Source organism: Mesoplodon mirus, assembly GCF_964341445.2.
Source record: "Mesoplodon mirus genome assembly, chromosome: 2".
NCBI classification, from domain to species: domain Eukaryota; kingdom Metazoa; phylum Chordata; class Mammalia; order Artiodactyla; family Ziphiidae; genus Mesoplodon; species Mesoplodon mirus.
Genome location: NC_138977.1, coordinates 176996162 through 177011355, shown reverse-complemented (window position 1 = coordinate 177011355; position 15194 = coordinate 176996162). Strand labels below are relative to the sequence as shown.

General features: G+C 44.7%; 2 protein-coding genes across 3 annotated transcripts in view; one reads left to right on the top strand and one right to left on the bottom strand.

Annotated features, from left to right (window-relative positions):
* Positions 1–4741: 4741 nt before the first annotated feature.
* On the top strand, positions 4742–9159 carry LRIT2 (leucine rich repeat, Ig-like and transmembrane domains 2; the record flags this gene model as incomplete). The annotated part of the gene is made up of 4 exons (XM_082643405.1): positions 4742–4851; positions 5150–5931; positions 8442–9069; positions 9135–9159. 4 exons carry the CDS (start codon positions 4742–4744, stop codon positions 9157–9159), a joined length of 1545 nt encoding a protein of 514 aa, XP_082499531.1.
* LOC309791899 (protein FAM184B-like) overlaps positions 9158–15194 on the bottom strand; it is an 85704-nt gene continuing 79667 nt past the window's right edge. For both annotated transcript variants that reach the window (XR_014291579.1, XR_014291580.1), the window contains exon 4: positions 9158–9938. The gene's annotated coding sequence lies outside the window, so the exon portion shown is untranslated. The remainder of the gene's footprint in view (positions 9939–15194) is intronic.

Sequence of the window (15194 nt, the reverse complement as noted above, 5' to 3'; positions counted from 1 at the left end):
GGATTTCCATACATGGCTATTTCCTGCCCATCACATGTAGGGTACATCTGACTTTAACTTGGGGGCTGTTGCTATTGGTTAGAGAAATTATTTGGTTGGAAAATGACAAAGCCACTGTCTACATCATAGGTCAGCAAACTTGTGTTTTTCTATAAAGAAAGCCAGATAGGAGATACTTGAAGCTCCATTACTACTACTCAACTCTGCTGATGTAGTGTGAAAGCAACCCCAGACAATATGTAAGTTAATGAGCATGGATGAGTTCAAATAAAATGTTATTTACAAGAACAGGTGGCAGGCTGGATTTGGCTCCCAGGCTGTAGTTTGCCAACCCCTGATCTAGATTTGTAAAGGCATTTCTTCTATGCCTTGTGAGACTTAAGACTCAACTCTGATTGTTTGGTATATGAAACTGACAGACACTCCCCAAATCAGAACAAATATAAGTGCAGTGGATGACAGCAGCCATCTGTTGAAATAATAAAGATGTTTTCTCTAAATGATTGGCTGAACCAATGGGGACTGAACAATTATTGACCCAACTAACATGCAGTCAGTTTTATTGAACCCTGTTTGAAGAAAAATCAGGAACTTGAAAGCAAGAATGTGTTAGTATTTATCCAGTATCATGTGTGTGTGTGTGTGTGTGTGTGTGTGTGTGTGTGTGTGTGAAAGAGAGAGAGAAAGAAAGTTTCAACTTTCCAGTGATTCATGAAGACCTACATTGGTGGTCTGAATGAAATGGCCCCCAAAATAGTCAGCCTCCAAATATCCATATGTCAGCCTTTCTTTGTGTGTTCTGTCTTCCCTGGTTTGCTCTTGTAGGGAAGAATCATCCTGGATTGTGCTCATGTATATTCAAGTCACTGGAAAAAACAAATTCACATTGTAAAAAATAAAATGACATACTGTTTGTATATTTGTCTTTTGGTATATGAATCTGGTTAGTATGAGTCAGTCCCTGGAAACCTAACATCTTCCTAAAATCCTGGGAGAAGAATTTCTAGACTTCCCTGGTGGCGCAGTGGTTAAGAATCTGCCTGCCAGTGCAGGGGACACGGGTTTGAGCCCTGGTCTGGGAAGATCCCACATGCCACGGAGCAACAAAGCCCGTGCGCCACAACTACTGAGCCTGTGCTCTAGAGCCCGCGAGCCACAACTACTGAGCCCTCATGCCACAACTACTGAAGTCTGCGCACCTAGACCCTGTGCTCCACAACAAAAGAAGCCACTGCAATGAGAAGCACGCACACCACAAGGAAGAGTAGCCCCCACTCACCGCAACTAGAGAAAGCCCACATGCAGCAACGAAGACCCAACACAGCCATAAATAAATAAACTAATTAATTAAAAAAAAAAGAATTTCTAGTCTCTCAAATGCTGAAGACCAGCCTGCACTAGGGTGATCCCACAGTACATGGCCCTTGGAAGCCTTGTTTGGAGGTTGGTTGGAATCATGACATCTCCAACATGTCTTTTTTATTTTTTTTGGCTGCAACATGGTTATATTCCTCCTGACCTAGGCAGAGGGTATGTCTGTTGTCACTTGATGTAGACGTGTAAACTTACAGGGAACCAAAAGGCAGACAACAGAAATTTTATCCTGGAAAGTGGGTGTGGCTATTAAAACTAGGCTGTTAGTCAAGGGGCTCAGTGAGCAGTGCGTTTAGAGGACTAGAGCTGGAAACTTTTGTTTTAACTATCATATAATCCAGGAGAGACAAAAATCAATCTACAAGCACTTGAGCATATTTTATTGTATGGGCATTGTAGTCAGCATTGGTTAGGCTTATGCTGTGCTAACAATTCTCAGATTTCAGTGGCTTAACAAAGAAACATTTATTCCTGCTCTCACAGAGTCTACTTGAGTGAGTGGGAAGTGAGGATGGAGGGAGGGCTCTGCTCTCTTCTTCACTCAGGGACCCAGGCTGATGAAGACTTCACCACCTGGAATGTCAACAGTTGCTGCAACAAGGGAAAAGAGAACCTGGGAGAATCACATAGGGGCTTTTAAAACATGATTTCGTCCAACATTTCATTAGCCTGAATATTGGTCACGTAGCCCACCTGTTTCAAGGGGGCTTGGGGATGTCGTCCTCTGTGTATCTATCACAGGCACGGGGACCCAAGAGGACCGTCTGAGATATGGTTGGAGCAGGTGGAGGAGTGAAGGAAAATCACCAGCTTGAGAAAGAGGAAGGACAGCCTATCTGCTTCCTGGTAGGTTGCCTAGTTCTCTGTCTGAGCTCTCCCAGAGTTCCGACCATATTGGGGGATGGGGGGAAGGGGGCATTTTCCAGTTGAATAGATAGGAAATCTAAGACAAGCCAGGGAGCTGCCCCTCAGAAGCCATTTTTATCTAATTAATTTCACCAATGCAGAGTAACTCCTTCCCCCAAGATTCTGTCTCTACTAAAAATCCTAAGAGCCAAGCTCCTAAAAGCAACCTTCCAGAAGGGAGATGGGGCTATAATATCCTCAGATTCCTTCCTTCCTCCCTTTGTTGTTAAGTCTCTTGAGTTTAAGGACACCACTTAACCATTAGTTGTTTAAGAGAAATGACACGAGCCAAGCTAACTTTAATTGTTCTAGGATCCTGTTTTAACCAACAGCACAGCTACTCCCTATGCCTATATGCAAAATAAGGAAACTAGAGGATGAGGGAGTCAGGAGAGAAGAAGGAGCTGTGATTCCAGAAATGACATACCAGTGGGCGTCCTTCTCAAGTTTCCGGCAGACCACTGGAAGGTTGAGTTGAGCTGGATTCATTTAAAGAGGCAGGATGGGATGAACAGAGAAGAAACTGTGGGGATGTAGGGCTCTTTAGGCCTTTCTATTTTGGGGTTTGAAAAGAACTCACTAGTCATTTGTGATACCCATGGATTGAATCACATTTTCCCACAAAGCAAGGCTGACAAAATTTTGGCCAACCTGGTAGGGAACTCTGGAATGAGAATCAGCCATCAGAGTTGCCCCCATCAGGCCAGACTGGCCAGGGCCCTGTGTCCTCACCACCCTCAGTCTCTGCATGGGGCTGCCTGGGGAAGGGCATGACCTCATGCAAGCACTCCTTGGAGTTGAGCATCGACTCATTCCTTGAAGGGTGTCTAGGCAGCACCTCTCCACATCTGCCACAGCTTTGTGCTCATTGTACTCTCCTTGCTTTTTAAATTTTCACTTTGAGAGGAAGTCCAGAGATCTAGCCAGATTGTAGAGTTAGACTGTCTGGAAATTCCAGCAAATATATCTGGCTTGGATGGAAAGCCTGGGGTGTAATCAGCTTACTTGGTGACCCATTTCCCCTCTCACTGGTTAGCTACTAAGCGGATTTTCTTCCCTGAGGTCTTTTATAGGATATAATGTATATCATGAATCTTAGGGGAACCCATGGAATTTCAATAGTCATCAGAAAGTACTCCAAGTAATGGAAAACAGACTCTCTTCCAGAGTCTGTTGGTGTGGGAGGTGAATTAAACTTTATTGGGCACCTACTCTATGTTACGTACTTTATTTTGCATAATATTAATATTTCCTAGAAACACTATAAAGAATTCATTAATTTTCTCACTTTGCACAGGAGAAACCGACTTTCCAAAGATCTCAAGGCTAGGAAGTATAAGGTAGATAGGAGACCCCATGAGACCGGATCTATAACAGTCTTGCTCAACATGGCCTTCCTTGCACCTAGCAAAGGTGTGGCTTAGAGCAGATGACCAATATATATTTGTTGAATGAAGAATGGCAGATCAAGTATACAAAACCACGTATTATCTCACTTAAAAATTTTTAACATAAGAAATTCACAGTGTTCAGGGAAGATTTATAACATGTGAAATACACAGCATTCAGGATAAATTATGTGATCCAGGATAAGAAGCATGCTTTGATTTAATCAGAAAGCACAGTCTTGTGGTTTAACCTCTGTACCGTGATGCTTCTCTGATTCTGGTCATCCAAGCAGCAGGTGCAGCTGTCTTAATGCAGAAGAAAAATGAATCCACCACACGAGGTGCTGGGGAGATTACCACTGATAGGAGTGGTTGCAGAATTACTTTGTTAACCATTATCTGAAGTCACTTTTAGAGACTGGTTGAGAATCCTAGGTTTCAGAAGCCAATTGTGATTGATGAAGTATTAGATGTATTCTGGCCAAATCCCCTGAACCATAGTGCTCAGGATAGCATTACCTGCTTGTTTCTCAGATCTTTTTTATGAGGCTGAGGGGAGGCAGTATCAGGACTGAATTGGACACATCTGGCTTATAGTTTGCTCTCTGGACTCAAGAACCAGAGAAACGGTGAATCTTCTGACCTTAGTTAAGAGACATAGCTCCCTCTTCTGGGTTCTTTTTTTTTTTTTTTTTGCAGTACACGGGCCTCTCACTGTTGTGGCCTGGCCTCTCCCGTTGCAGAGCACAGGCTCCAGACGCCCAGGCTCAGCGGCCATGGCTCACGGGCCCAGCCGCTCCGCAGCACTTGGGATCCTCCCGGACCGGGGCACAAACCCGTGTCCCCTGCATCGGCAGGTGGACTCTCAACCACTGCGTCACCAGGGAAGCCCCTCTCTTCTGGGTTCTTATTGAGCTTGTGATCTGGGCCATAACATACCTCAGAGCATCCAGGGGCTTTGCTGCTGCTGTGCTGACCTACATCATTATGGATTACCAATAATAGGATTTGCCACTCGGAAGCTTGGACTATGCTTATTCAAAAACTCATAAGGTAGTTTCTTACAGAAGAATATGGCTTCAGTTTCTCACTATTTCTTGCTAGTTCTGGTCTTTCTGGATTCACATGCAGCTCAGCCATTCTGTCTGCCAGGATGTACCTGCTCAGAGGAGAGTTTTGGCAGGTGCGCTGGGCTAACAAGATCCCAGAAGCTTGTAGGGGATGGGCTTTCTTTGGGGATGGTGTGAAGTGGGAGCAGGCAAAGATTTGGCAGGAAATCAGCAAAATCTCTGTGAGATTCCCTCTAACTGATGCTGGACTTTGATAAACTGTGCGCTTTTACCAAAATGGGTCTAACTCTTGTATTTCAAGAGAATCGTATTTTTTTCCTTCTAATTCATATGTCTAATGCCAGGATAAGCCTGATCCCACTTCCCAGTTTCCTGATGTACATCTCAAAGCTGTTCTGGTTTTTTGTACAGGACTCTGCAGTGCACGTCTATCACTTTGGGAAAGATCCCAAGGAAACTTCCTGAAGAGTTCAAGCAAGTGAGAATTGAAAATTCACCCTTATTTGAACTGCCCCGAGGGTCTTTCATCAACATGAGCACCTTGGAGTACCTTTGGCTCAATTTTAACAATGTCACTGTGATGCATCTAGGAGCCCTGGAGCACCTGTCAGAACTGAAAGAGCTGAGACTGGAGGGGAACAAACTCCGTTCAGTACCATGGACAGCGTTCCGTGCCACTCCGCTCCTGCGGGTCTTGGACCTCAAACACAACAGGATTGATGCACTCCCTGAACTGGCTCTTCAGTTCTTGGTCAACCTGACCTACCTTGACCTATCCTCCAATAGGCTTACAGTTGTAGCCAAGAGTGTCTTCTTGAACTGGCCAGCCTACCAGAAACACCGGCAGCCTGGCTGTGAGGCCGAGATTCTCTCCAGCATGGTGCTGGCGCTGCATGACAACCCCTGGTTATGTGACTGTCGCCTAAGGGGACTTGTCCAGTTTGTAAAGTCCATCAGTCTTCCAGTAGTCCTGGTGAATCCCTACCTCATGTGTCGAGGTCCTCTCTCCAAGGCAGGGCAGCTTTTTCACGAAACAGAGCTCAGTGCTTGCATGAAACCACAGATCTCAACCCCCAGTGCCAATGTCAGCATCCGGGTGGGACAGAATGTGACCCTGAGATGCTTGGTACAGGCTAGCCCCTCACCAACTATTGCTTGGACTTATCCCCTGAGCACGTGGAGGGAATTTGATGGTAAGTGCATGCACCCTCTCCACGTATCTGGGTGTGGGGGGGTGGTTGGGGAGGTCTGTAGCAACACTGCCCTCAATAGAGAAGTTCTAAACTGGGTCAATCATGAAGGAGGGGTGCAGGTAAGACTGGGACAGACCTGAATTATACTCACCATGACAGAAAAAATTCCAAGACAGTGTTCCACTATTGGCATTATTTTATTATTAGGTCATGTGACTCAGTGAAAGCTCGGAATCCTAACCACGAGGCCTCCAGGGAACTCCCTACTGGCATTATTTTACATGGTTGCATACAGATCTCTATAGGACATAAGATGTAAATATATGTACTCCATATAATATATATTTATATATTTGTTGCATACAGATCTATCTATTGATATAATATATATTTGTTACACACATATATGTATAATATATATTTATATATTTTTGCATACAGGTCTCTATAGGAAGTAAGATGCAAATATATATTACATACATATTTGTTGCATATATATATATTTGTATATTTGTTGCTTACAGATCTTGATAGGATGTAAGATGTTAATATATATGAATTGACTTAACATATTGTATTGATATAAATATTATAGAATTGTATATGAACACATATATTCTTTGAAAGCCTTCTAGATGCAAAACACCATACTGTGTATTTTTAAATCAGAGAATTTCTGACTAGAACTGATTCTAGAGATTATCTATTACTTCTTTTTTTTTTTTTTTTTTTTTTTTGTGGTACGCGGGCCTCTCACTGTTGTGGCCTCTTCCCTTTGTGGAGCAAAGGCTCCAGATGTGCAGGCTCAGCGGCCATGGCTCACGGGCCCAGCCGCTCCGCGGCATGTGGGATCTTCCAGGGCACGAACCCGTGTCCCCTGCATTGGCAGGCGGACTCTCAACCACTGCACCACCAGGGAAGCCCTATTACTTACTTCTTAAAGTTGTCCGAGCAGACTCGCCTGGGGTGCTTGTTTCAAATAAAATTTTCAGGCCTTTCCCTGGAGATTTGATTCCGTTAGTCCAGGGGAGGGCCTGAGAGAATGTATTTTAACAAGTATTTCCTCCCTCTGACATTGCCTACCCCCCAGCTAACTCTTACCAGGCAAGGTTGGGAAGTCCTAGATATTGACTGAATTTTACACTTCCTACTGCTGTGTTGATCAGAACTTATTGGCTTGAAGTTGCCACACTGGGACCCAGGGAGAGGGAGAGACCTTCGTGGGCCTTACCGCTGGGATTCTACCCTGCATCTCATTTCCTGAAGTTCATGCTCTGTTATCACACCTCAGCTGAAATCACCTTTAATGCCACCCTTCAGCCTTGGGGTACATCACAAAGCCAAGGATGGCCTCTTTAGAAGTATCTTGACGCTATCTAGAAGACAACTAGAAATATCTAAGTGAAACTTGAGAAGTACAATCAGTCACCCAGATATTTGTTATATATGGTGACAAACCTCTGGATGATTAAAAAATACTTAATTAGCTGAAATTTTGACTTTTTCCTATCATTTGATTACGTCTTATTGGCTTGAGGTTAAATACCAATGAAGGCGAAACATAGGATCTGTTGTCTTAGCCTCTTTGATAATGACGAGATGCATCCAGATGTTATCTTTTGTGATGTTCTATTATCATTCTCTTTGGTACCATGTTAGATCCATTCTCTCAGTAATAATAACAGCTAACACTTACTGAGCACTTACTATCAAACTTACGGAGTAAATACTGTTATCATCCCATTTTACTGATGAGAAAATTGAGGCCAAGAGAATCTAAGCAACTCATCCAAGACCATATATTTAGTAATGGATAGAATCCAGGCACTTGGCTCCAGGCTCTGAGCCACTCTACATCCGGGAGGTAAAAAGGCATTTCCTGAAGCTCACAGTATTGTACAATCACACTGTTGTTAGAGATCTCCTGGAAACCACATGTTAGCTCAGCGAGGCTAAGGTCGTTTGGTGGGAGGAGCTAGTGGAGTTAAAAGAGTGTGGTCTTGGGCTTCCCTGGTGGCACAGTGGTTGAGAGTCCGCCTGCCGATGCAGGGGACACGGGTTCGTGCCCCGGTCCGGGAAGATCCCACGTGCTGCGGAGCGGCTGGGCCCGTGAGCCATGGCTGCTGAGCCTGGGCGTCCGGAGCCTGTGCTCCACAACGGGAGAGGCCACAACAATGAGAGGCCCGTCTACCGCAAAAAAAAAAAAAAAAAAAAAAAAAAGAGTGTGGTCTTCATAGACAGAAGAACTAGGTTCCAGATCAATCAACACCCCTGAACGATTCTCATTATAGGCAAGTTGCTTAATTACTCTAGTCCCCAACTTCCCATGTGTAAAATTTGGGTGCTTACCTTACAGGATTGCTGAGAGGCAACACCTGGCACCTAGTACATACTTAATAAACGCTCGCCACCACCTTTTAACAAGAAACTGGCATTGCTGGACACATTATCCAGCTGACTGTCTATCAGAGAAATGTCTACCTGAGCTGTTTTGCTGTCTCTCTACCCAGTGTTGACCTCGTCTACTGCAGAAGATGCTGCTCTGTCGGAGCTGGTCATACCTGCTGCCCACCTGGTAGACAGGGGCAGTTACACCTGTGTAGCCTCCAACTCCATTGGCAGGAGCACCTGTGTCATCTCCCTCCACGTCCAGCCCGCCCAGGCCCCGCCCACACTCCATTCTCTTTTCTCCACTTCAGAGGGCAATGCCTACGTTGACCTGCGGGTGGTTAAGCAGACAGTGCGTGGGATCGTGCTGGAATGGTTTGTGGCACCCGACACCCCTGAGAAGTGGTTCACCCTCTACATTGGGTCGGATGAAGCCCGCAGGAAGGAGGTCATTCATGTCGGCCCAGGAATCAGCACATACTTGGTGGATGATCTCCTCCCTGGCACAAAATATGAGGTCTGCCTTAGCCTGGGGCGCCAGCCCCCACGCCAGGGCCGGTGTGTGGTCTTTGTGACGGGCCGAGACCACAGCGGGCTGGAGGGACGGGAGCGCCTCCTGCACACCACGGTGATCCTGTGCGCCGTGCTGCTCGCGGTGCCTGTGGGCGCCTATGTCTGGGCAGTCCAGGCTCCCTGCAGCTGCAGGGAGTGGGGCCTGCGCTGCTGTCCTCTTCGCAGGAAAGCCCCCAGGTGCCCCCTGGCAGTCCCAGAGCACAGGGATGTCTCCTATAGAGACCACACAGCTGTCTGTGAAGATGGCCTGGGGCACAGAGATGCTGAGGGGGAGAGGGACGAGAAGAGAGATGAAGAGGGAGATAGTGGCCCAGGAGGAATGGTGTGTGCCTCCAGCCCCTAAATTAAATTTCTGTGGCAGCTCAACTTGGCTCGACCCATTTAGTCAACAAGTATTTATTGAGCAGCTACTCAGTTCCAGGCTCTGAACTTGACACAATGATCCAGGAGACATAATTCTTATCTTCACAGAACTGGTGCCAATAGACCTTTGTCCAGTTATCCATGGTGACTCGAAATTAATAAATGTTATTTTCTAAATATATAACCCTATAACATTTACATGTTTACATGGAACATTTACATATAACACATTTCACATGTGTTATCCTCCTGCAGAAAAGTAGGATTCTAGCCTTTGTTACAGGTGAAGAAACAGAAGCCCAGAAAGTTACAATGACTTGACCAATGTCACCCAACTAGTAGGCAGGAGGCACCACCCAAAAGAGGTTCTAGTTCCACTGTTTCCTTTAAATGTTTGCTTCGAAGTCTCTTGTGTCTCCGGTTGTTCAGAAAGTATTATTCTTCCTTTTAACAGCAAACTCCCAACTGAGATCACGTAAGTTTGATGTTCTAAAAAAGCTGCCTTTTGGGGGTGATGAGAGCCTGGAGGGTGATGTGAGTCTCCATTTGTGGGTGTCTGTGTCCCTGTGAGCAGTCCTTGGTGCTCCTGAGAGCCTGGTGCCATCAGCAGTGAGGAACAGGGGGCTGGCTGCAGCCCGGGGCTCATGGTCCAGTGATTGATGGAAAGCAGGGTCACAGGAGCCCTATTTGGAAAGAAAAGAATTTATATAAAATCATATAACTATAATTATTATTATTGCTCTTACTCTTATTACAAAGAGGAGGCTACACCGTCCTGATTCCCACCTAGTTTCATGCGATTGTGAGATTAAGGCTTATTTTTTCAGCCCTGTGTCCCTAGTATTGCAGTGCTGAGTGTGACAAATGTTTTTATATGAATAAGGATATAATCCGCACTCCCTTCCCCAGTTAATTTTCCAAGCTCTCCTATTAAACCCCTGAGAGGTGGTTGTTTCCTCTTACCGGGCTCACGTGGAGTAGGGGGGGGGTCCCCCTGAACCTCAGGGACAGCTCACTGTCCCTCCACGCAGCCCTGCTAGTGAAGGTCTTTCCCAGGATTTAAACCAACATCTGTGTCCTCACAGCTTCTCCCACTGGCCACAGGGAAACGCTCTGAAGACTCAGGTGTGAGCTCACCTCCTTGTGACATCCCCAGAAATACTTTCTCCCTCCTTCCCACCTTCCTTAGCAATTCCTACTCATCCTTCCAGACTCATCTCAAGTATCACGTCCTCCAAGTAGCCCTCCTTGACTTTACATGTCTAGGAAAAAGAAATAATGAGTGGAACAGGATATGCAATGTTTTTGTTGCTTGCAAGCCCTTTGGGGCAGAGACTGACCCTTTCTTGCTGTAGCTGCTGGGCTCATCCAATACCTGGACTGTGTTGATAATCAGTGTTGGTTATGATGAATTTTTAAAAATTGAAGACAGCTCTCATATTCAGACCAATTGTTATCTCTCTTCTTCAAGTTCTCCTCATTTATCTTTTTCTGAGCACAAGAAGCTTTTTTATGGAAAATTTCTGTCACACCAAAAGTAGAGAAAATCTTGTTCTTCTTTTCAGTCAGCTTCCATAATTCTTTTTTTTAACATTTTCCACTCTTACTTCATCTAGTCCTTGCTCTCAACAGGTTTTCTAAACTGGAGTATTTATGGTAAATACAAAACTTACCTGTGAATATTTTAGTTCTATCTCCAAACAGATAATGAAGTTTCAAAAAGACATGACCACAATTCCACTGTCACACCGAAGAACATGCATTTTTGAACTATATGTACATATATATAGTTATATATACATGTGTGTACAAATAACACACACGTATATGTAATGTAGCAGAGAATTTTTTTATGAGAGCTTTCCCATGATAAATTTTGAAAAAAAGTGGTCGGAGCAGGGTAAGAACGTACTTCCACTGGCCTCTGTGTACTCCTTTCATAAGAGCAAAGGCTGTCCGTGGGTCTTGAGGGGATGCAGTCATCGTGAAGTGGCCTAGGGTTACCTTGAAGGCAGGAGTGGATGCTTTGGCCTCCACTTCGGGCAAAGAAAGCTTCATGGTGGGTGTGGGCAGAGGTATAGGAGGAGGGAAGGGGCTGTGGAAGAGGAGTGTGGGTAGCAGGGAGAGTCAGGAGCATGTCCTGAGCAGGGGCAGTGTTCGGCTGTGTCTGTGACATGGACATTTAGGGAAAGAGAACATAATCTAGAGAGGATTTCTGAGAATCTGATATTTTAAGACCTTTAGACTGTCCCTTAAAAAATCCTAAAGATGGGGCTTCCCTGGTAGCGCAGTGGTTGAGAGTCCGCCTGCCGATGCAGGGGACACGGGTTCGTGCCCCGGTCCGGGAAGATTCCACATGCCGCAGAGTGGCTGGGCCCGTGAGCCATGGCTGCTGAGCCTGCGTGTCTGGAGCCTGTGCTCCGCAATGGGAGAGGCCACAATAGTGAGAGGCCCGCGTACCGCAAAAAAAAAAAAAAAAAAAAAAAAGTCCTAAAGATGCACATTAGATAGATTAAGAAATATGATGGTAGGGGTAATAACACAGACTCTGGAGCCCAGTTTCCTGGGCTTAAATTTTGGCTTTACTTCTTACTGGCTTTGTGACTCTGTTTCCCTGAGCCTTAATTTCATCATCTGTAAAATGAGGATAATAACAGTACCTACTGCATAAGGTTGTCCTGATGCTTGTACGAATTTTTACATGTAAAGATCTCAGAACAATGCCTGGCACATAGTAAGCCCTCAATAAGTATCACCATTTAAGGCATCCATGTCCATTTGTGTTTTCTCTGAATGTGACTCAGCAGACAGTCTGGTCATTTGGAACAGCAGATCTTATTAGGATTACATATGTGTGTCTCTGTAGAAATACATACATATATGTATATATACATATAAAGACAGGGTATCTATGCTAATGTCCTTCACATTCTGTTTAATTAATGCTTAATTAATGTTCTGTTCTGTATAAATAATGTTTCAAATATGCTATAGTTTTAGATTCAGTTGTCATGCTCTTGGGAATCTGTTTAGAGCTTAGACAATGTCTTTTTAAGGTAAGTGCCTTTGATACAGGAGACATTTGTAAGCAGGGCTACTTGGTTTTAGAATGAAGCCATTGTCACTCCTAGGCATCTGTTATTAGCAACTTGAGAGAGGTGTTTTGTCTTTTTTTCTTTTTTCTTGTTAGAGCCTGTGTCCCTAACACCTACAGGAGGGCCTGACACAGACGATATACTCAGAAATTGTGTTATTGAAAGAATGATTGAGTAAATTATTTATTAATAAATAAATGACTGGACCTCACTCAGCCAAAGAGGTGCATTTGTACAATTTTATAATGTCACCAATATCACAAGCCCATTGGTACAAAATAAGGTCACTTACTTTATTGATCAAATTATGGTTGCTTAAGCCTTACCCACTTCATTCTAGAAACTAAGACTTTCTATTTTTTTAAAAAAATTATTTATTTTATTTTTGGCTGAGTTGGGTTTTAGTTGTGGCACGCGGGCTCAGTAGTTGTGGAGCGTGGGCTTGGTTGCCCCGAGGCATGTGTCATCTTAGTTCCCCGACAAGGGATCGAACCCACATCCCCTGCATTGGAAGGCAGATTTTTAACCACTGGACCACCAGGGAAGTTCCAGAAACTAAGATCTTCTGAGCACTGCCCCCTCACCCAGTTATTTCTGTGAATCTCCTAAGGGGTCCTCCCTGTGTCCACATGCCGGTCAGCAGCCTTAGTCCTCACATGGCATCCTCCCCATTCTCTCTGCCCATCCTCCCATGCTCGGGGCCCTTGAAGACTGTCCGGGAAGTATTCCTGCTTGCCAACAGATGCCAACATCCATGCTGGGTGAGCTGACCCAGGATTTTCTCAAAGCTTCCAGTCCTCATGGTGGGGAAGGATAAATTGGGAGATTGGGATTGACATATACACACTACTATATATAAAATAGATAACTAATAAGAACCTACTGTATAGCCCAGGGAACGCTACTCAATACTGTGTAATGACCTATGGGAAAAGAATCTAAAAAAGAGTGGATGTATGTATACGTATGACTGATTCACTTTGCTGTACAGCAGAAACTAACATGACTTTGTAAATCAACTATACTTCAATAAAAATTAATTTTAAAAAAAGCGTCCGGTCGTCAGAGAACCAGGAGACTCCGGCTCCTGCCCAGCTCTTGGCAAACTTCGCCAGCTGGACTCTGGGGGACAACTGTTCAGTACAGAGTCCCGTGGGTCCTCTTAGGGGCAGTCTCATTGGTTCCTAACTCCCTGGGAGCGTAGATGCTCAAACGCAGTCTGTAGGGCTGCAAAGTCACAGATGTTGTGGTGTCTGCCCCGCCCTCCCCCACTTGCCTCCTGGTCCACTCTCTTCTCTTCTCCTATCAGAGGGTGGAAACATCCTGGAGGTAAGGATGAGCAGAAGAAATCCTTTCCTCAGGGTATGATGCTCTAGCATGGGGACTGTTAGCCGTCCTCAAATGCCCTCATGTACAACTAAGAGTAGCGCCTGTCTCCTGAGCTTATATCAGCAGAAACAAAGCTGGTGGCAGGTGCTTTGCATAGATTAGCTCTTGTCATCCTCATAGCAGTGATTTTTTGCATCTGATGAGGAAAATGAGCCCCAGGGATGCTTGGTGTCTTGTCCCAAGTCACACTTAGGTGGCAGAACCAGGATTCAGACCCAGGGCTGTCAGATTGTAAAGAGCAATGTTTGTTTGTTTTTTGTTTTGTTTTTGTTTTCTCGGCCACACCACGCAGCTTGTGGGATCTTAGTTCCCCAACCAGGGATCGAACCCGTGCCCCCTGCAGTGGGATGTGCCATGCAGAAATTTGTTTAGAGCTTTTGCTTAATAAGCTTGTTTGTTTGCTCTTCTGATGTCTCTTTAAATTATAGCGGAGCTTATTTCTTTTCTTCCCAAAAAGAAAAAGGAAGTTTTAAATGGACTTCTTCATGGGTCCTCAGTTGCTGTCCTGTGACAGAATTCACTGTCCACTTGCTGGGGACAAGCTGACCACTTCAGCAGGCAGTGCAGCTCACAACAAGGAGAGAGCATCCTGCTTCCTCTCATCTCCAATACAAACCAAGAATACTAGCAATAAACATCAGAATGACTGGAAAAATTTAGTTTCCCATCTTCCAGAAGGTGCTGTTACAATGTGGGTAGTGTAATAACAATAGCTAATACTTGCGTAGCATTTACTGTGTGCTAGGTACTGCCATAAGAACTTTAGGCATTAACTCATTGAAAATGTTCAACAACCTGGAGAGGTTAAAAAATATCAACCCCATTTTACCGATGAGGAAACAGAGGCACAAGAAAGGTTACGGAACTTGCCGAATTTCAGAAAGTCAGGAAGTGAGAGACGTGAGCTGCGAACCAAGGTAGTCTGGCTCCAGAATCTATGCATGTGGCCATTAGGGTAATAGCCTCTCAAACAACATTTAAATACTACTAGGGCATTGCATTTATAGAGAATAAAAGGCTTGAGAAACTAAGGGATAAAAGGCATATGAAACCCTTGTTTAAGTCTTGAAGATTGCTTATATGAACAGTAAAAGATGAGAGGAGGCACAGAAAACAAGGTGAGGTGGAAAGAATTCAAGCAATGGTATTAGAGAGAATGGTATTAGAGGTGAATCATCCCACTGCTGTCATTTTTATGCTGCACTACTTAGGAAACATCACATCTCAAAGCATCGATTTGCTCATCTGCCGATGAGTTGAATGATACCTATCTCACAGGGCAGCTGACAAGATGAGATGCTGCCTATTGCCTGTGCCCTGCACTCTGCCTTCTTGTCCTGTGGCTCTGGAATAACTGTAGGCAGCCACTGTGTCTGACTGCTGCACTTGCGCAGAAGCATTTGTAAGTAATGTAGACTTTAATGAAGATTGTGTAGGGGCAATGAAGAAGAGCTT